General features: G+C 41.6%; 1 protein-coding gene and 1 long non-coding RNA gene across 2 annotated transcripts in view; one reads left to right on the top strand and one right to left on the bottom strand.

The window, feature by feature from the left end:
- The window catches only part of LOC109321056, a 25633-nt gene extending 12205 nt beyond the window's left edge, over positions 1-13428 (bottom strand). The window contains exons 1-2 of the long non-coding RNA XR_002103947.1: positions 13419-13428; positions 12544-12554 (exon numbers count right to left, since the gene is read on the bottom strand). This is a non-coding gene — a long non-coding RNA (uncharacterized LOC109321056). The remainder of the gene's footprint in view (positions 1-12543; positions 12555-13418) is intronic.
- STARD9 (StAR related lipid transfer domain containing 9) overlaps positions 1-21827 on the top strand; it is a 211932-nt gene that overhangs the window by 151740 nt on the left and 38365 nt on the right. Inside the window, exons 21-22 of the mRNA XM_019551344.1 lie at positions 2029-2076; positions 12139-12329. Coding sequence (XP_019406889.1) covers positions 2029-2076; positions 12139-12329 — 239 coding nt within the window. The remainder of the gene's footprint in view (positions 1-2028; positions 2077-12138; positions 12330-21827) is intronic.

The raw sequence follows: 21827 nt of genomic DNA, 5'->3' as shown, positions 1-21827 counted from the left end.
CCTTAGCCTTCACTACCTCTGTGAGCTGACCCAAGAATTCCTGGTCAAGCTCTTCTCCCTGGTTGGGAGGTCTGTAGTAGACCCCCACCATTAAGTCATGCCTGACCAACCTGATTGCCTTCTGTGATGAGGTGACTGGCTGTGTGGATGTGGGGAGACCAGTGGATGTGGTGTCCCTTGATTTTAGCAAGGCTTTTGAGTTACAGTCTCCCACAATATTCTCTCAGGCAAGCTAAGGAAATATGGGGTGGATGAATGGACTGTAAAGTAGATACAAAATTGGCTCGAGCATTGGGCTCAAAGACTAGTAATCAATGGCTTGATGTCTAGTTGGCAGCTGGTATAAAATGGAGTGCCCCAGGGGTCGGTCCTGAGGCCAGTTTTGTTCAATGTCTTCATCAATGACCTGGAAGGTGGCATAGAGTGCACCCTCAGCAAGTTTGCAGATTAAACCAAGCTGGGGGGAGTAGTAGATATGCTGGAGGGTAGGGCTAGGTTTCAGAGTGACTTAAACAAATTGGAGGATTGAGCCAAAAGAAATCTCATGAGGTTCAACAAGGACGAGCGCAAAGTCCTTCACTTAGGACAGAACAATCCCATGCACTAGTACAGGCTGGGGGCTGACTGGCTGGGCAGCAGCTCTGCAGAAAATGACCTGGGGATTACAGTGGACAACAGCTGAATATGAGCCAGGAGTGTGCCCTTGCTGCCACAAAGGTTAATGGCATACTGGGCTGCACTGGTAGGTGTGTTGCCAGTAGGTCAAGGGAAGTGATTTTCCCCCTCTATTCAGTACTGATGTGGCCACATTTGGAGTACTGTGTTCAGTTTTGGGTTCCCCACTACAAAAAGGATATGGACAAATTGGAGAGACTCCAGCGGAGGTTGACAAAAATGGTGAGGGGGCTGGGAGACATGACTTATGAGGAAAGAATGGGAGAGCTGGGTTTATTTAGTCTAGACTAAGAGGGGATTTAATAGCAGTCTTCAGCTACCTGAAGGGGGGTTCAGGTGCTAGGCTATTTTCAGTGGTGGCAGATGACAGAACAGGGAGCAACAGTTTCAAGTTGCAGTAAGGGAAGTTTAAGTTAGGTATTAGGAAGAATTTTCTCACTAGGAGGGTAGTACAACACTGGAACAAGTTGCCCAGAGAGGTGGTGGAAGCTTCTTCCTTGGGGTTTTCAAAACCTGGCTAGACAAAGGTTTGGCTGGGGTGATCTAGTTGGGGCTGGTCCTGCTTTGAGCAGCGAGTTGGGCTAAATGACCCCAAGGTCCCTTCCAACCCTTACTTTCTATCATTCTATGACTTAGTACTAGTTAGTTTACTAATATAAATACAAAAAGGTGTAAAAAGATAACATCACAGTTGCAAAGTCAAACACTGAAAAATTAGGAAATGCTAGAATAAAGAGTTCCCAGACAAGCTTAATTTGATTCCTTGTGAGTATGCATTATGGCGCAATCTTTAACTGATGCACTGGACTTTAAAATTTTAAGACAGGAATGTGTAGTATTATACCAAGTAATGTTCTTTTTCCAATTTACATTGAAATCATATAAGATGGTTAAGGTATCCTCCATAGGTTTCCCTTATAGGAGGAAATATCCTGCTTATTTGTGAACACGTTTTGTGTTACTAGCTGTGTTTGCTGAAGAAAACCATCAGTCTCTTGTTTCTTTTGGGCAGTTGCTCTCATTATTCTTCCTTTTCTGTAAGTAATAATAAGCCCTACTATTGTTGTCATTCATTGTATGTCACTTAACCTTTCTGGATAGAGCAGGATAGTAATATAATCATCATCATCATCATCTTATTCCAAACAAGTGAATTTGCTCATGTCCTTTGAAATAAAACCCTGGCTAGAGATTCAGTGCAAGATCTATAATACAGAAGTAAAATGAAATTTACATACTCTATAGGTCCTGTAATGGTCCACTGTAAATGGCGAGACTTCATTAGACACTACAAACTATATCTGAGATAACAGTATAAACTAATACATTCTTTCAATATAATTATTTCCACAGTCAAGAACGTTTAGACCATGAGGAACACCAATGTTCTGCAGAAGTGAGGTAAGAAAATAATTCAAAGTTAATATAAGATAATTCTTTATGTCATGAGGCCTGCACAGGTCAAATGTGTATGCAAAACTCTCACAAACCTAGATCTATGAGTTTTAGGGAAATAGATGTGGGCATACTTTCATCCAGCTTCTCCCTTTGTAACTGAATTGCTAAATATAAGGTAGGTGTGGGAATGCTCCAACTTTCTCAAACAAATAACGTGGTTTCCTTACAAAATATTGTAATCATCTAATATGGTTTCTTAAACATCTTCATCGTAAATTAGAGTAATTAGGTCCATGTCAAAAGTGTGCTCATTTTCTGGCCCTACTAGCTCTGCAAATCCTACATTCCCCGTGGGCTTCCTCTGTAGCAGAAGGTAATCTGGACGGTGGGACTTTTATTTGACCTCATCATGTTGAAATAAGGATCATTTACAGTTGAATGACAGATGAGATAATACATTTAGGATGCTATTCTTACTTCACATTTTATACTCTAAGCTTGCCAGGCTTATTAAACTCAAGTTACAAGAGAGACTAATCTAACGTTCTAATTCAGAGCTGTCCAACTGGTGGCCTGTAAGAGTTCATGTGCAACTGTTCCTACTCAGAAGCTTCTATTCAGCTGCTGCCCCCCTTATTTTTCTGGCTGTTGCCACTGCAGCTGCGGTCTCGACCCCGCCCCCCCCCCCCCCATTCCATCAGCTTTCACTTCCTTTTCCTGCCCCAAGGAGTGGGGTGGTGCAACCCACAGTGCCGGGAGAGTGAGTGGCATAGCTCAGTGGTGTCGGGGTGGGTAGAGAGCAGGCGGTGTCTACATATGCGGTGTGTGGGAGTTACAGCCTGGGAGCTTGTGGCTTACACAGTTGCAGCCTGGTGCAACTTCTAGGTCATGTAGTCTCCAGCCATGAGACGTTGGACAGCACTGTTGTAATGATTCCAGTCTCAAAGCTGTACCGACCAATTGTTTTTGTATTTTTTCATGCTGGAAGTACAAACCTATTGCAACTGGTTCCACAGATCTTGGCCATGTGTTCTCAGGATTCTTTTTTAGTCAAACTGTAAATGAAAACACTGCTTTAGAGGGCAGGGAGGAAAGGATGCAGTAGTTCAGATGTGAGCTATGGAACAATTGCTGATTTTGAGTTCCCAAATAATTCCAATTGGTGTAAGACAAAAACATTCCTGCTAAATGAAATTCATCCTGCACCAAGTCTTCTTTAAGTTCTATTTTGAAAATTCAACCAGATCTCTAACACTATATAGGCTTCTCTTGGAGTAGAGCAAAACTGCTTCTAATGTTAAATTCAAATTTCAAAATTAGGATTTAATCTGCAAATTCTCTTTAGAGTTGCGTTCTTACCTTGCTGTTTGCTTGTCTGCACTACTGACCTAACCAGGAATTCTGCAGTTCATATTTGTATCCCTGATTGTGAGCCAGCTAACAAAAAAAAAAAGTTCTTTAAATGGACATAGATCATTGAACAATATTGCTACTAAAACAGGGGTTATAAAGAAGGTCTTGATCATGCTGATACCCTTCATCCCATGTTACATGTAAATATGAAACCTGATTCTGATTATGTCAGTTTTGAAAACAATAATAATACTGTATTTACTCAAATATAAGATGACACTGAGTAAAGCTGTCACAATAATTAGATTCTATATGTAGAAAATTTATAAATTTGTTACCATTTTTCAGGTATAGAAGCTAATATTTGAAGGTTTGTTTTGAATTTCCCCCATCACACTACTACAACATGGACTATAAATCTCGGAGATCAGGTAGTCACCTTGCCCTTTGCTCCACCCCCAACATCTTCCCCTTTCTTACGACCAGAACTTGGTGTCCCTGAGCACATGGAAGTGAGGGGTAAATCTGAAAATACTGAACTAGAAATAAACATACATGTAGTAAATTTGTAGGGGTGTGCGAAATGGGCTGTATTCAATTTGGATTCAGCCCAAATTGGGGACAGTGATTCAACTCGTTGATTTGGATCACTGTCCCCGATTCGGTTCAGCCATATCTGAATCTGAAGATTCCATGCTGATTCAGAGAACCAGCGATTTGGACATAGACACAGCTTTAAATGTTTTTTCTATATACCTCAAGGTACCAGGTGCAGCTCATGAACCCTAAAATGCTGGGGCAGATGTAGCGTCCCACAGGAGCATGGTGGGGGGTCCCCTACGTGCTCGGCAGTGGTCCCAGAAGTGAACCAGAAGTACTTCCGATCCACTTCTGAGAGTGGGGGGGGGCACGCCCCCTTCCTGGTTCAGTTATCAGCCACAGGGGGACCCCAGACCCAGGAGGCACCAGTTGCCAAGTGGACACGGTGGGGAGGAGCCCCTGTGTGTTCTCCGGTGGACCAGGAAGTGGACCAGAAGTGCTTTTGGTCCATTTCTGGGTCTGCTGCCAAGCGTGCTGGGGAGCCCCCTGCACACCTGTGGGATGCTCCATCTGCCCCAGCACCTCAGCATTGACAAGCCACCTGGTACCATGAGGTATGTAGAAAAAACACTTAAAGCTGTCCATGTCCGAATCGCCGAATCTCTCCAAATCGATTCGGAGAGTTCCAATTCGATTTGGAGAGATTAAAGGGTCTCCTAATTTGATTTGGATTTGGAGATTCAGCCACCAAATCGGGCCAAATCTCCAATGGATCAAATCGGGGACTGAAGCTTTGCACGGCCCTAGTAATTTGCATAAAATTACTACAGATACCCATAGACTTAGTTTGTCCAGAATTGATGCATTTTTGCCTTTTTGAAACTGATGCAAGTTTTAGCATAGGTACTCTATAAACAAACTTCTGAGCATTTCAAACCATAGTGACCCCACAGCTCAGAGCTGCTCAGTATGTGTGCGTACTCCAGATACTGCCTCCCTCCCCCCCCCCCCCCAAAAAAAAAAGGTTCATGTGCTAATTGTTCCTTCACTCCTGAGTAGAACTGGGCTTTCTTGTCACGAGTCCTGGGATCCTCCAAAAATTTATATGAAAATGAGCTATTGGACAATCTGGTTTGGCTCCACCTTATAGAGGGTGGGGCCACACTAATTATATGCGACAGTCTGAGAGGTGGGGGTTACAAAAGGATTCTGGGTGATCTGTTTGGGGGCCCATTTGGTGATGTTTGCCAGATATTTAAGGCTGGTAAAGAAACAGGAATCATAGGAAATGGGAGCGAAACATGCAGCTCAGCTGTGGGAATGAAAAGGAAGTAAAAATATATGCAGTGTAGTGGCTCACCATGATGTGAAAAAGAGTTGGCATTCAGGGGGGTGAATGTAGCTATTTCACTGCATTCCATGTAGTTTATTCAAGTGGATTGTGTTGACCTATTGATGTGGTAGGTTCCTATCAGCATAACCATTGTAGCATTTTTGGTACCCTGGAGATGGTATCTGGGTTGTCTGGTCCTGAAGGCTTGGTGCCAGTTCCTTGTAGGGGGAATACCCACCTGTTTTTTAAGGACTACAAAAAGAGAGGATTCTCATCAGTATATTTGCCCAATGTGGGCTGTGTGTTTTATAGTCATGTTCAGTGTTGACTGCATTTAGTCAACTTCATAGTTGCTTTCCATTATTGAGCTTGTGGTGCTTTTGGCAATAGTTTAATGATAGACAATGTACTTAATGAGGTTTTATTTGTATGTGAATGTAAGACGAGGAGCTTTTACCCCCATGCTGATAGGCTGGAAAGGGGAACCTCCTCTTGTATCCAAGTAAATATAGTATATAGGGTCTTCATGAAGTCCTTGTGCACTTTTAATAACATAGGTTGTGCACAGGGACTTCATGAAGATGGAGCCATAGCAACATAAAGCTTGTGGGAGACTAAGATTGGACCAAATTAAAAAGAATTACACACCAAATGAAACCACATACCACTGAGGTAAGATCTGTGAACATACATTGATGATGCATTTTTAGCTTCCTGCAGAAATAATAAATTTATACATACTTCTAAAGTACCTCTATCAAACTGTTGCAAAAAAAAGAAGCTAAAACTGATAGTAAGACCTTTACTTCATAGAAAACTTCAATGGCATTAGTTCATTTAATTTAAGAGGGGAAAGAAACTGAATAAATGGCTTATGTATAGACACTGTAACCTAGACTTGTGTCTTACTCTGTTGCAATGTGGTTAACGTGGAGAATTTCCTATTAGTATTTGTAAAATAATGCTTTTTAATAACAGCATTCAGTTGATGATCTAAGTGTGCTTCACAAATATAAACTGAATAAGCCTTGCAGCATCTCTGTAGTATTTAAAGGATAACTTCTGAAATTCAGTCACATCTAAAATGGAATGGAACAATATAGCTTGCAAAATGCTTAAACAGACCAATTTAGTGGAGGCAGTGAAGAACACTGTATCCAGGTGAACTCACAGGGGGAAAAGTTGGGAATAGAGTGTAATTCCAACTAGCATGGGAGTTTTTAAGCAAGTCGGTGTTATGTCTTCAGCAAAAATATGTTTTGTCTTGAGTCAATGGAGTCTTCATTCTGAACTTGAGACAGAAGAAGCAGGATAAACTTAATCTCCTAAACAATGCACATCTCTGATTGCCGACCAGAGAGGTAGGCCTGTTTTATAGGGATGCTTTGAGGAATTGTTGCTCCTTACTACTGCTGTTGGATTTTTTGGAAGCAGCTGAAGTTAATTTTACACTTAACCATGCAATCACATGAGTTGGTAGGATTTTTTTCTTTCCCTTTTAGACATACCAGTTTGTTAAATACCTAAACAACTTTGTTGCATCATGGGTGGCTCCCCTTCTGTACTTTTCATAGATTTCATAGATGTTAGGGCTGGAAGGGACCTCGAAGATCATCAAGTCCAGCCCTCTGCCCCAGGGGCAGGAAGTCAGCTAAGGTCAAAGGACCCCAGCAAGATAAGCATCCAAGCATTTCTTGAAAAAGTCCAGAGTAGGTGCCTGCACCACATCTGAAGGGAGTCTATTCCAGGTCTTGGAATGAAATTTTTTCTTATGTCCAGCCTAAAATGGTCTTGTAGGAGTTTATGACCATTAGTCCTTGTTTTTCCTTGGGGCAGTCTGGTGAACAGACATTCTCCCAGGTCCTTATGTACATCCCTTATATAGTTATGTTTTGGGGGATTTCTCTTTGTGTACTTGTCTCCAGGGACTCGCATATGGAAGTACTGCCCATTTATAGTGGAAATTGTTTTTCCTTTTAGTTTTACTTTTGTGTTGCCTCGTGATTGGCCATTTCCTCACTTTTCCCTTTCTGTTAGTGAGTGGTTAGGGGACTGGTTTAAGAGCCAAAGAGCTTTACATTATATGATGTACATGAAAACACTTGTATAGTTGGTCGTATGCTGGTCCTTTGCAGCTGCCGTAGTCCTGGTCTGCTGTGTATTACCCTGAGGCTATGGTGTGGTATGTAAAAAAAAAGCCTTCTGATTGGGCAGAGGTTCAGGGGAGTGGATAGAGTGGAGAAAAATGCAAATCAGTGAATGGTTTTGGAATCCTGACTTACGATGCTTTTAATACGAGCCTGCCTTCCTTTGCAAACATATAATAGTGGCTTTTTAAAACATATTTCTCTTTATTTTTTTAAGCCAAAAGTCAATGATTAATTGAAGAAAAATATAACTGGAATCTAGGCAGGCAGAGAGAAGGGAAAATATTCTAATTTGACTGTTTTGTTTTTTTTTCTTTTACTACATAGGTCAAACTGCAGTGTTAAGGGACTTCTTTTTTTAGAAAAAATGCTTTTTTGCTTGAGTTTCTTGATTAGAACTGTATTCTTATATGTCAGGGAGCACTCAGCTTCATTACTGGGCTGTCGCTGCCATAGTTACTGAAAACTGCATTATGCTGTAGAAGCTGCCAGCCTCTGCATCAGTCTTTGAAATGTTTGGGGAAGAGGGGAGGTGAATTGCACAATAGGATCCCAGAAAACTGACGACAAACAGGCTGGAGAAACCGTGGATCCACAGAAGGTTCATTTAGTGTGCCCAATGCAAACTTTGTGGATAGAGAGATGAGACAGTAAAGCAACCCAGCTATGTTGGTATATTATGAAGATTTTCTCAGTAATATGTTGTTATTATATTTAGTTTAAGGTTGGTATCTTTTTTGCCTGTTTTCTTAATAATTTAAAAAATTTACTTAGAGGAAAGGGAACTGTTAATATCCTTATTGTATTTGCTAAATCTGCATATATATGAAATTCTATATAGGGACACTGCTTCTCAGTATTTTAGCCTGCTTTTTTTTACATGCTGGTCTTGTCTTCTTAGGTATCTGTATTTGAGGAAGATGCTCTGCTCTGCAAAAAATGAAGCTGACTCTCCTTTGTTTTGTTTTTTTGAGGGGGTTAAATATTTTATTTACTAGGAAAAAAGGGACAGAAACATAGGGGGAGTTTATTGCTGTTTGAAATACAGAGACTCAGAACATATTGATCAAGTCCAAATCTTGCTTGTTTGTCCAATTCAGGGCATATTTCAGTGAAATAATGAAACCACCTGTACATATTTCATTTATCTGTTCATATTTCCATATTTATATGTTCATCTGTTTTTTGTAACATAGAATTAGCTTATTTTTAGTTATTATCTATGTTTATACTTACCTTATTAATTGATCCCTATATTGTCTATTTTGGTATATTACTACTAAGTATGTTAGTATTTTATTTTTGTATTTGGCTATTTTTTCTTCATTTGCAACTCCAATTTGCGCCATCATTTTTTCAAAAACCAGCAAGGGTAAGTCGAGGTGACTGTAACATGGTCAGATGCAAAAAGGAAACATTTTGCATTCACATCCTTGGTTTCAGTTGACTGTGGAGTGACAGATCTGAATCCCAAATCTAAGCAAATCACATTTTCAAGATCACTAGCCTCATTGTCAGTGGAAAGGTGCTCCATTTTCTATTGTACCTATATTATGTAAGCAGTGGCCTTTGAATTTTTATTATATCTCTGTTCTGCTTGAAGGAGCAGTGTGCAAAGAGGCTTTCAGTGTGTTAAGACTCTTTGGTGCACAGACCTTTCTCCATTTCTATATTCAATTTTTATCTTGCACTATTAAAAAGTGAAGGGAGGCAGAGGCACCGAAATAGCAGAACTGCAGCTAACATGTGTTTCCTGCCCTTTCAGCAATTTCAGGACAACATTTCATACCTCTGTTACAGAAATAATACCGAGAGTTCAATAATGATAGCTGTCTATTCCTCCAGTGAAGTCATAGGCAATAACAGCAATTGTGATCGTATTTTTAAATGTTACCAACAATTTTGAATCCTGTGAGTTAAAATTATTCCTTTGTGTTCTTCTGCCTTTTACCAGTGTGGACCTTTCCATAGTAAAGAAGATTTGGGCAGTTGTTTTCCTGCTAAGCATACATACAGGCTTATGCTCCTGTTGGGGAGAAGCACATAGGTTTGTCCCAATTCAGCAAAAAGAAACTCCCATATGAAAAAATGTACTAGTGCTGCTGAGGAAAGCAAGCACATAGATGAATTGTTTAAATCACAATACTTACTGTCATGTAGTTGTTGCTGGAAAAACTTGTCGAGCACGCTTTAGCTTCCTTATCTGTGTTCATGCCCACCCCTGTGAAACACCTTGAGGTGTTCAGCTTAAAATGCGAAGTATAACTGTTTACTACATTAGTGTCCTTGGTTTCTGACTTCAGAATATCTGAGACCTCTAATTCCTAGGCTACATTGTGGTAAGGCTGTTTGAGAATTTATATGCCAAAAGTTCCAATCAAGCACTAACTTGAAAAGATCAGATGAAAACATTTTTGCTGATCTTTAGAACATGGTTTCCATGTGAAAATTATTTTTCTAATATAATATTTTTTCATTGTTTTAGACTTTATGAGAATGTTTTATGTGGAGTACTATTGCTAGTTACACAGGAATACAAAAGAGCTGGCTTAATAGTACTTCACTCTTAAATAACACAGAGTGTTTAGAATACTAGGCCAATTATAGTTTTCCCAGAATCCCCTGAATGAAGAAATTGTCGTTTTTTTAAAAATGGAGTCCCAAAGGGAGAGAGATTAGGTAATTTACCCAAGGTCACACAGCTAACCAATGAGAAAAGTAGATTTCTCAACCAAGTCTCCTGATGTCTACACTACTGTGCCTTTGGAATAAGAAATATCGTAAGCCAGTAAAAAAAATAGTTTGTGTATTGCCAGAATGTATGTGCAAGATTAAAACTAACCAGTAGTGTCATGTTTAGTATTAACCATTCCTTTTTTGCATTACTGGTTTGCACCTAGATGTCTCAGCTGAAATCAAGGCCCCTTTTGCTGGATATTGCACAGATATATGAAACAGTCCTTGCTCTGAGCGATTCTGATTTAAATAAACAAGACGCACATAATGTGAGAAAGGAAACAGTGTTACAGAGAGACAGTGGCTTGCCTAAAATCACAGAATATATCTACAACAAATATTTTTAAAACCAGATTTTTTATGTCACCGTCCTGTGATTTATCTTTTAGCTCATGCTGTCTCTCCATTGTACTTACTTTTGAAAGTATGGACCAAGTCCTGCAGGTCCAATTCAGGTAAATCTTCTATTAAAGTCAGTGGAACGTCAGCAAAACCTTTTCTGAATAAGACACTCAGAAGTCTTTTCATATCCTCCACCTAGTTTCAGGTTCTGAGTTCTATGTCCCAAGAGTTGATGACATCACAAAAGTCAGAAAAAGAGGTCTGTTTTATGCGATGTCATCCATTTCTGAAGGTCAAATATGGACTCCTAGGAGTGTAGATTGTTCAGGGAATTGGAGATGAGGACAACTATTCAGGCCAGATGAACAGTGAGTTGGTACTATCAGTCTACTTTCCAGTGGACCAATAACTGCCCATCCTAGAAGAACAACTACCACAATTCTTACAGGTGTTGACAGTCTTAACAGGAGGCCAAGGGCTGAACTGACATGGAGAACGTTCTTAGAAATATTTACAGGACCAAGTTGAGCCATTTTCCCAAGGTGATGTTGGAAAATTTGCACTCCTGCTTCTGCTGTGCCATATCAGCAGAGGATCTCAGGTCATGAGCTCTAAATTCACATAAACATTAAAAAACCAAACAAACCTTGAATTCCAGAATCTTGAACTCTGGTCTTCTCAGGTGAGTAAAAGAAATAGTAGTCGTCAAAATACTGTATAAGAAGTATCACACATATATTAAAATCCTTCTTACACCACTAAAATTAATCTGAATATTCTATTTACAGATATATGTACTTAAATACCAATGCTTTCTGTATTCTATCTCTTCTGGGGGGTTTTTAATATCTGTAGCATTTGCAGGCCTTCATTTCAAAGTGCTTTACAACAGTGATGAGTATCCAATGGCTTGTTTTTTGTCATGGTAGCTAGTGTACTTTATGTATTTTGGAGCAGTCTTGGGGAGCAAAACTGTTAGAAAAGTGCTTTGGTAACATTTATAATCAAAACAGTACGTACATTACAGAAGAAGCCACTTTATCTAGTGGATATGGCAAGGAGCAGTCTTTTCCTGACTCTGCTAGAGACTGTGTGACCTTGGGAAACTTACTTAACCCATCAGGGTTTTTTTTGGTCTGTAAAATAGAATAATGATACTCGTCACTGTTGTAAAGCACTTTGAAATCATCAGGTGTGAGATGCTTAACAATCTTCACTGAGTCTTGCTGTATATTATTTTTATAAAATGTTCTTTTTATAGAATATAGGCTTTTTTTATAGGACAACATCAAACAAAATGATGATAAAAAATTCCTTTTGCTGTTAACTTTTGATGGCCAGATTTTCTGTTTTACCATGAGAAGTTTAATGTTTGCTAGGTTTTTTTTGCTGATATAAGTGGGATTGTAGCTTACTGTGACATCATACATGGCCACAATTATTTTAACACTATATGTTCCTGGCATAATTCATTAGCCACTATGTGCTTTATTTTACAAACAATTGCTTGAAATTTGTCTGATTTAAGAACCTGTCTAACATAAGAAATCTCATTTTAACAGAATATTATTTGTTTCTTTCCTGGTTTAAAATCCTTGTCAACATTTCCAACAGCAGAGAGAGAGATTCTGTGCATAAAGAGTATGAACAGAAGCTGAGACAACAGGAAGCTTTCCACAGGGAACAAATTCAACGACAGCAGCTCTTTGTTGAAGATTTAAAACAGCAGATCCTCTCAGGACAAATCAAAGCAGAGAGGGAACTAGAAAATGACCAAGCATTAATCAACCAGCAGATTAGAGAAAGTAAGTGTCAGTTTCTTTCTCATTTTTCTTTTGTTACTGCTTGCTTTATTCACTAGCTACATTTTTCCCTTCTGTATCTTTTTGTACCTTTGATGAAAGGTCTATTGCTGTTTGTTACTTTTCTCCTATAGTAGTCTTTTCTTTAAGGACAGTTACCAAACTTTGGCTAATATAGGACTTAACAGGTACTTCTATTGCATGTTGAGAGCAGCACCATTTGATCAGCTTTGGAGCTCACTGCCAGGTGATGCAAAGTACTACTTGCATCATGGCATTGAGCCCATTAGCTCTATAGATACTCCCTGTTGTGTTTTCTGTATTTTCTGTATCATTCCTCTGTTTGAGTTTCTTAAGCTTTCCATGTGGCAGTTAAGAATGACTTAGGGTATAAATAGATGTTGCCATGCAAAGCACATCAACTGCCAAGATGTGTCCCAACACAGCTGATCTGCTTCATTGAGCAAAAACATGTTTCCCATTGTCCCATCCATTGATCATGCAGGACATTGGGCAGCATGTTCCCCACTTACAGAGATGCACTGGTGGGGATCTCTGGAGTATGTCTCTGTAAGAAGGGAAAGCCGGACAGGCACTGTTGCAGCTTATGGGGCCTGATCCTGCTCAGAAATTCCCAGGGCACACAGAAGACCCCTGGGAGTGTGGGCAGCTCCAGACTGCCTGTGCTCCCCTGCACATAAAGCAAAGAGATGTCCACCACAAACATCCAGCACAGGTTATTACTACCTTTTATCACAGCACAAAGAAAGGCATTTGTGGTGTAACAAAGGGCGTGGATATCTTTTTGCTTTGTTCTAGCATAAAAATTGTTATGATGGCACAAAAGCAATGTCTGTTTCCAGCCTTAAATATTTGGACTGCTCTTTTTTTTTTTTCTCCTTTTTTTTTTTTTTTTTAAATGGCCTGTCAGTTCTCTCTTAAATTTACCTTGGGAAATTGGAGGCCAAAATGGCTCTTCAAAGCCGATTAAAAGTCCTGGCAAAAGGCATGAGGGAAGTTCTCTGAAGAGAATATGTTCTATATACCATCCAACACGGGTAATGCTTGCTCTTGGTGTCGTGCCCCGACAACTCAGCCAGACATTATCTATAAAATGGCACAGACCAAATTCACACACCCCAACCAGTTTCACTCTGCACGTGACCATGGCTCAGACTAAAATCCCCTATTGCCTTGTAAGCCTAGACAGAGGAATAAAGGAAAACAGAGAGAGAGAAAAATTATAAGAAACTAATATAAAAGAGACAATTTGTTTAAAAACTTGGTCACCTTACAATTTCAGATAGGATGGGACACTAATGTTTAGGGGTGAAATCCTAGCAACAGTGAAGTGAAAAGGAGTTTTGCCATTGACTTTTTGATAGGGGTAGGATTTATTTGAAATGTCTGTGGTGTAACCCTTACACTACTGTTTGATTTCAAAAGTAATTAAGTATTAACTTGTGTGTGTGATTTCCCCTTTTAAGCAAATACTTTTATGTCTCTGCCTTGTTCTGAACAAGAACTGTCTTGCAGTAATTGAAGAAGGTTATAATTGTAGGTTAAAGCTGCAGTATTATTAGTAGGAGCGTTGCCAGCAGATTGCGGAAAGTGATTCTTCCCCTCTATTCGGCACTGGTGAGGCCACACCTGGAGTATTGTGTTCAGTTTTAGGCCTCCCACTACAAAAAGGATGTGGACAAATTGGAGAGTCCAGCAGAGGGCAATGAAAATGGTGAGTGGACTGGGGGACGTGACTTATGAGGAGAGGCTGAGGAAACTGGGCTTGTTTAGCTTAGAGACGAGGAGACAGAGGGGATTTAATACCTGCCTTCAACCACCTGAAGTGGGGATCCAAAGATGATGGAGCTAATGCGGGGGTAGGCGAAATGGTGGATTTGGCCGGCAGCTGGGCTCCATTTCCCAGCAGCCCTTGACTGCATCAGTCCAGTCTGTTTCTATGGAAACCCCAGGAGCAGCAGGGCCAGGACAGTGCGGGGCCAGGGTTTCCATGAAGACCATCCTGAGCAGCGCTGGCAGGGTGCGCAGCCAGTGGGGAACTGCTCTGAGGCCAGGGCCAGGATTTTGCAGCACTGACAGCATGGTCTGGAGCTGGGGCAGAGCTGCAATCCACTGCCTGCATGCCTCTGCCTAGGATGTGAGAGCAGCAGATTGCAGCTCTGCCCAGGCTTCAGCTTGCACTGTCACCACTGCAAAATGCTGGTGCTGGCCCCAGCCTTGGCCTCGGCCCCGGGCCCCGAGCAGCTCCCTGACCAGCTGTGCACCCTTACCTGTGCTGCTGAGGCTGGACTTCATGGAAAGCTTGCCCTCGTGCTGTCACAGCTCTCTGTGCTGAGGCTCTGGGGTCTCCTGGTGTATCAATGGAAACCAGCTGCAGCACAATGTGGGCAGGATTTTCTGGGAAATGGGACTGATCTGGCCTGCAGGTCAGACTTTGCCTGGCACTGGGCTAGACTGTTCTGAGTGGTGGCAAATGAGAGACAAGGAGCTGTTGCAGCAAGAGAAGTTTGTTACATATTCAGTAAAAGCTTTCTCACAAGGAGGGTAGTAAAGCACTGGAACAGGTTACCCAGAGAGGCAGTGGAAACTCCATCTTTGGTGGTTTTTAAGTCCTGGCTAGATAAAACTTTGGCTGGGATGATCTAGTTGGGGCTGGTCCTGCTTTTAGCAGAGGATTGGACTAGATGACCCCCTGAGGTCCCTTCCAGCCCTCATTTTCTATAATTCTATGATTATTATTACATTAAGATCTTTTGTCTGTTTGGAAATTCTAATGGAAGCTTTTATGGAAAAAATGCTAGGTTTCTAGCATATTGACTTACTGTTCTTCACAGACTGCATTATAATCTGTAATGAACTGCAAATGTAGCACACTGGCCAACGTAAAGAGAAACCTTTTACAGAAAAGACTTGGTCCTCAGCAGCCACATATATGCAAGATCACTGATGTCTTTGAGCACAGTAGGCTAATTCTACTGCACATTAGCATGGGTTTTGCCCGTCACGCTAATGTGCAGTAGAGTTAGTCTATTATGCATTAGTATCACCAAAAAAACATGCACTGGCACTAATGCACAGTAGCACCAATTTTGGCACATTAACATAGTACCTGTAATTACAGGTACTAAACTTAATGTCCTGTAATTACTGCTCATTAATGAACGTGTTAAATGTGCCCAGTTAGATCTCAGTTAGAAATAACTGAAGTCACTAGAGGGAATATATTTTACTGATGAAACTGATCTGAGGGCTGAAATCTGCCTCATTTGTCTCTAATGTAGCATTGGCACAGACTTGGAAGAACCTGATTATATCAAACACAGAATTCAGTTTTTGGCATTGTTCATCAATTGGAATAAAAGATAATGGAGAAAATGCAATATTGAAAAAGGTCTCTTGAAAACAAAGAAATTAACAGTCTCAAGCAGAAATGCCACAGGACAAAACTTATGGGATCTGGGTTTGCTAGTTGTATCAAAAGCCTTACCAAGGTGGCAAGACTAGACTAGAGTAGTGCATCTCAGACATTTAATCTTCAGATGATAGTGATAATTACCAATCTTCTACCATGGGAGGCTGTTGTTATAGAGGCGTCAGCAAAAAAGCTGCATTGAATTTTGATTTGTAGGCACCCATATAACTTGATGGAAATAACATTTCTATTTGAAAATTGTATATCTTGCAGCTGTTATCAATAAATTTAATGTAATTCTACCTGGGAAATGCTCATAGGAAAGAAATCCTGTATTTAACAGCATTGTGCATGCAGGCAGTTTGACTGTTAGCTTCTCCCTTGCTAACTTACTGTTAATGCAAACTGAAAAGTGCTTTATAAATATCAACAAGGAAAAAACAAAGCACTAAACAGTTTTTGTTTTTTTGTTTTTTTTTAAGTTAAATTAATTATGTTTTGAAGAGTACTGTATTGGAAAATGAATTTTGGTAGCTTTAGAAAAATTGGCAGTGTAGTTATCGATCAAGAGTAAAAATCCTATATTTCATAGTTCAGTGATTGATGAACGTCAGTCTCCCAATTTAATTTTCAGACAGCAATTGAATGTTCTTAAACTATGAATAATACAGGCAGGCCTTGACTTACAACGTTGTGAGTTACAACGTTTTGCACTTACAGCATTTATAAATTGACACCCAGTTTCAACTTTCTGACCTCAGTTTCAACTTTACAATGCTTGATCCCATGCCATGCCACACCAGCGAACAAGTTCGCTGCATCTCCCATCTCCTTGGAGAACATCTGTCCAAACTTCCTTGGACGCTTTCTTTAAGAAAGCGGACAAAACTCTAGAAAAAACCTGCAGCTGAGACTCCTGAGAAGACTCCAGCCAATAGCCCTTCAAAAAGTCCAACCAAGAGCCTTTCAAAAAGTCCAGCAAAGTCACCTCAAAGAAGTACTTTCAAATCAATATGATTGCTATTTACAAAATAAATATATTATTGTAGCTATATTATTCATTTTATAATTGATTGAGTACAACATTCTGCATTATTTTTGGTAAAAATAGGGTATCGGGCCTTGGTTCAGGAACCAACTTCCCATTTATAATATTGTTCTCTATGAGAAAATCGGTTCCGAGTTACAATGTTTCAACTTAAGACATGGTTTTCAGGAAATAACTGTGTTGTAAGTCTGAGGACTGCCTGTATTCTAACTTTTCCAGAGGGAAATTTTAGAATTTTGCCCTGAGGATTTCACTTCTTTCTTACTTCCCTCTAGCTAGACAACCAATTAGCACTAACTCAAAATTCACACAGTATCTTTATGCCAGATGTAAGCCACAAATGAAATTAAAGAGAAAAAAGAATTCCCTTCTTCAATAATATGTTCACTTACGCCAAGAAAAGGTGGGAGAGCTTTTAGAATCTGCTTTATACTTCTATTTTTCTTGTATACTTATGGTCTGCAGCCTTCCTTCCTGGGTTCTATACATCACTGATCCAGAGTCCATTGAAATAAGTCTCACCATTATTTTCAGTAGAAGCTGAATTGGGCCCACACACCTCAGACAGCCTCTCATTTTTAGTTTCTTATTCTGTCCCTTTGCTCAGGTAGTGACTCTTATGAATGTCAACTCAGGTCAAGTGAAAAGTTCTAAAGTGGGTAAGAAACTGGCCAAAGGGGAGACAACAATGGGTAGCAGTGAAGGGGGAAATAACAAGTAGGATGGAAGTTATCAGTGTGGTTCCTCAAAATTCAGTTTTGTGACTGATCTTGTTTAATATTTTCATTAATAATCATAGTACACATAATGGAGCATGCTGATGACATTTGCTGTTGAATAAAGTTGGAGAGGTAGCATCCATTCAGAGGAGGAATTCTGTACCATATAGAAAAACCTAAATGACCTTGAGGACTGGCAAAATAAAAATGGAAAGAAATCCAGTAGTACACAATGCAAGGTTATGTACTTGGCAAATGACAGCAAAAACTTCTGCTGTAATTGAGGAGCTCATCAATAGCAAGCAGATGAGGAGGATGATATGGGTGTATTAAGTGATTACAGAATGAATGACCTGCCACTGTGATGCTGCTGTGACAGACGAGTTCAGTTATAGGATGTATCAGGAGAAGCAATTCTAGAGAGACAAGGAAGATCTAAAACCATTGTACAAGGCATTGGTAAGACCTCATCTGTAATAGTGTGTACCATTCAAGTCACCCATGTTTATGAAAAATGAACTAAAGCTGAAACAGGTGCAGATAAGGGCTATTAGGATGATCAGAAGAGTGGGAGGTCCTGAAGAGCTGAGTTTGTTCAGCCTGCCAAAGCGAAGACCAAGAAGAGATGCACGCACTCTGGCACATGGCAAGATACCCTGGATGGGGTAGGGGAGTCTGGAGCCAGTACTGGGCTGGCCCCAGCAGCCATACCTGGGGTTCTGGGGGCTTCCTGGGGCTGCAGCTGTGTTGCTCCTGCCATGCAGAGCCTGGCCAGCAGCAGACCATAGCTCTGGCTGACCAGGCTTCAGCTTTAGGTGGTGCATGCTGCTGCTGCTGCATGCACTGCTCCACTTTTTTCAGTGGCTCCCTTGTAGTGTGGAGAACAGCTGAACATGTGGTATCACGGACATGTCTGCCATACCACATACTGGATGGCCATGCTTATCTGGACACAGCAATCAGTTTATGAAACAAATTATGTGATGGGGATGTCTGTGATCACGGGAGACTGCACTCAATGAGGCAGGGGGTTCCTTCCAGTTCTGTGTTTCAAGTGAAGGTTCATTAAAAGGTAAGCTTGTGGCTCCATAACTAAAGTACTTTTTAATTTGGTGGCTGCCTTGCTAATTGCTAGAAGGGGGCTGTGCAAGGTAGGGACAGATATGGAAAGGATAAAGTAAGAGTGGTTTCCATTTTAAGAATCTTAGGGCGCATCTACGTGTCACCCTACAGCAACGTAGTGACACGCTACGTCACCATACGTCATGCTGTGGCACTGTAGTGATCACGTAAGTCTACATGTGATCAGCAGCTATGTTGCTGGAGCTGCACACTTCCCTGTTGTAATGCACTGCTATGGTAACATAGTGGCGAAATGTGACTGTGTGCCATGGGCATGGTACAATAGGGGCAGTTACTGCATCATCCTTTTCTACTTCCCATGTAGAAAAGCTTTTAAAGAACCCATAAGCTTTTAAAGAACTCCAGCATGGATAGAATCCTTCCCTCCACCACACATACTCCCATAATTCACAGAGATAGGGTCCCTTTATTGTACACATATGCCATATCCATCCATGAAGATGTCAACAGGGTGGGGAAGCAACAGTTTGGTGGTCTCTCTACTGAAGTGCTGTAATTGAATCAGTGGTAGTAAAGGTGTCCTACAAAATTAATGCCAACATTTGTTGCCCTTTAAAAACTAAGAAAATTTCCATATACATAAATGTCTGCTCTGTTTTTTGTGGGGAGAGCTTGTGAAAAGGTATGTGCTGCATTAAGTAGTTAACACCCAGTTCTTTACCCTTTACATCAGACATAAAAACCTCTGTCTCCTAACTTACTCACTGACTAACTGAAACCTGCACCTGGATGAAAAGTTGTTGAAGTTGAAATTCACTCAAATTTGTGGCTGCACCAGAAGGTGGTAATAAATTGGGCCACTTCATTGCAGGCCATGTTTGTATGTTTATGGTAGGACAGCATGGGCAGCATGAAGCTGCTTGTGGTGTCCTACCACCCTGAGACAGGGGTGCTGTGACCTTGTACACTCCAGGAGTTCCCTGGCAGGATGGGGCCTCTCAGGCCTTGGGATCACCTGGCTCACTTTCTCACTTAACCAGATGTGTTCCTCCAGGGATGCCTCTGGGTAAGCAAGGAAAGATGGGGCTTCAAAGCACATGTCTGTAACCAGGGATTTCCAGCTTGCAGACGCACACCCTGTACAGCAGTGATACCCATGCGACACGGGCAGGCAAAACATGGCCCATGGGCCAAATCTGGCCCTCTAGATGATTTCATCTGGCCCGTGGGTACATGCCTACCAGTTCACCGTACCTGGCCTGGTCCTGGGCTGCTCCTGTTGTGCTCGCATGGGGCCAAAGCCCCACTCACCCCTGCAGGGGCAGCACATACTGCATTTCCACCCTTGCCCATGGGACAGCTGTATCCCCAGCCCCACAGGTAGGGAAGCAGCAGTGGGCAAAGGAAGTGGTGGCAGTGGCGGTAGGCTGGTGGGTGGAGGGAAAGGAAGCAGGGGAAGAATGACAGTGAGTGGGTAGAGGGAGAGGGTATAATAGGAAGGTAGGAAAATGGCAGGGGGAAGGGCTGCAGTGGGGGCAAGGAAAATGTGTTGTACGCACAGGGCATACTTAAAAACAAGTGGGAATCTTATTGAGATAAGGCACAAGGCTGCATTTATTGGAATATAAAACATAAAAGGAATAAAGAACAATAAGGTTATCTGCTTCACTCATTCCTATACATACTCATTTATTCATTCATTCATACAAAAGAAACAAGCACACACATAGCTAGTTAGACAGTCCTGCAAAGTTTAAGGTGTTACCAAGTTCTAAAGATGCTCAGGTCAGTCTGGTGGCCAGCCAGACTGACCATGAGGAATGGAGTCAGGGCTTCTTGTACATGCCCAAAACTCCTTCTTGCAGGTAGACAGACCCAAAGCCTTTTCTTTGTGTTCATTCTTTATAGTGATAGCTGTCCATACAAGCCTGTGGATTCCCCTGAGTCAGACATGAAGGTCATCCTCTTTGTCCCATTGGCTGGTTGGGATTCATAGGAGGTGGTCTTCTGGCTTTGCGGTCTGCAGTTTTTGTGGGGATTGTTGCTTGTAGTCTTCAGCTGTCAGGTTGAAGGCATGATTTAGTAGTACTGGGAAATCCTTAACTGCTGACTCAACATGGATGCAACCTTTAACTGTTAAACCACAGAAGGATATTTTCACCTGCTACAAGAGGACTGTCTTCACATTGTCACATAGATGCATCATTCATTCTTTCATGACCTCTTTTCAAACATGCCAGACATACCACAGGCCTTAAATAAACATTTTTCCTATACTAAATTTAAATTCTAAAATCATGAGACCAACAGGTCAAATATATTTATGCTAAACATTATGGAATTTAAAATAAATAGTTAATTCAATGGTTATGTAGTATTTAATACAGAATAATAATGACTGATTAAAATATTATGAAAAATAAATCATAGCAAGATTCATTATAAAAATAGCAACATAAAGCAATTACAGTAATTATAGCCACTGCAATACAAAAAGTGGTGGTGGTCATGGGGGGTGGTGATGGCAGTGGCATGGGGGGAGTGGCAGTAGCAGCTGCAGCGGTGGTGGGCAGGTGGGGGAGGAGTGGTGGCAGCAGCAGGTGGAAATGAAGCAGCGGCTGGGTGGGTGGAAATGTGGGGCCTGCACCATTGCCCTGGGGCCAGCGGGGACCCAGGGCAGGGTGGCGCTTGTGCAGAGCCTGAGCCGGTGTGGGCATGGGGTCCACCTGGCTCCATCATGTAAGGCTCGCTTACAGTTCCTGGGTTCTCTACCTGAGTCATGTGCCTCTGGGGGGAGTCCCATGTGATGAGGCCAGGCCAGCTCTGCCCTGCTCCCTGCCGAGCCCCGTGATCTGCACCCCCAGCTTCATTCTGCAGGGTTCCCCTGGTGCTGCGGGGCTCTTGCAAGTGAGCCCTGCATGATGGAACCAGCAGCCCAGCCACATGCAGTCCTGGGGCTCGCCAGGGCCACGTTCCACTGGGGGACTCCACCTGCTGCTGCCACTGACTGCAGGGGCTATGCACAATGGGGGGGTGTTTGTAGGGGGCCCCACACACACACTACACCATACACATGGACCTACATTCCCCCTACACACACCCCCAGCCACCCTCTCCCTCCACACAACCCACAGCCCCTCCACACACCCACAGCCCCCAGAAACCCCATACACACCCACACATCCCCATACACTACCTCACAAACCTCCCATACCCAT

This window comes from Crocodylus porosus, unplaced genomic scaffold (assembly GCF_001723895.1).
Source record: "Crocodylus porosus isolate Cpor-Errol unplaced genomic scaffold, CroPor_comp1, whole genome shotgun sequence".
Classification (NCBI taxonomy): Eukaryota; Metazoa; Chordata; order Crocodylia; family Crocodylidae; genus Crocodylus; species Crocodylus porosus.
The sequence above is the reverse complement of the archived record's forward strand: the minus strand, read 5'-3'. Positions and strand labels throughout refer to the sequence as shown.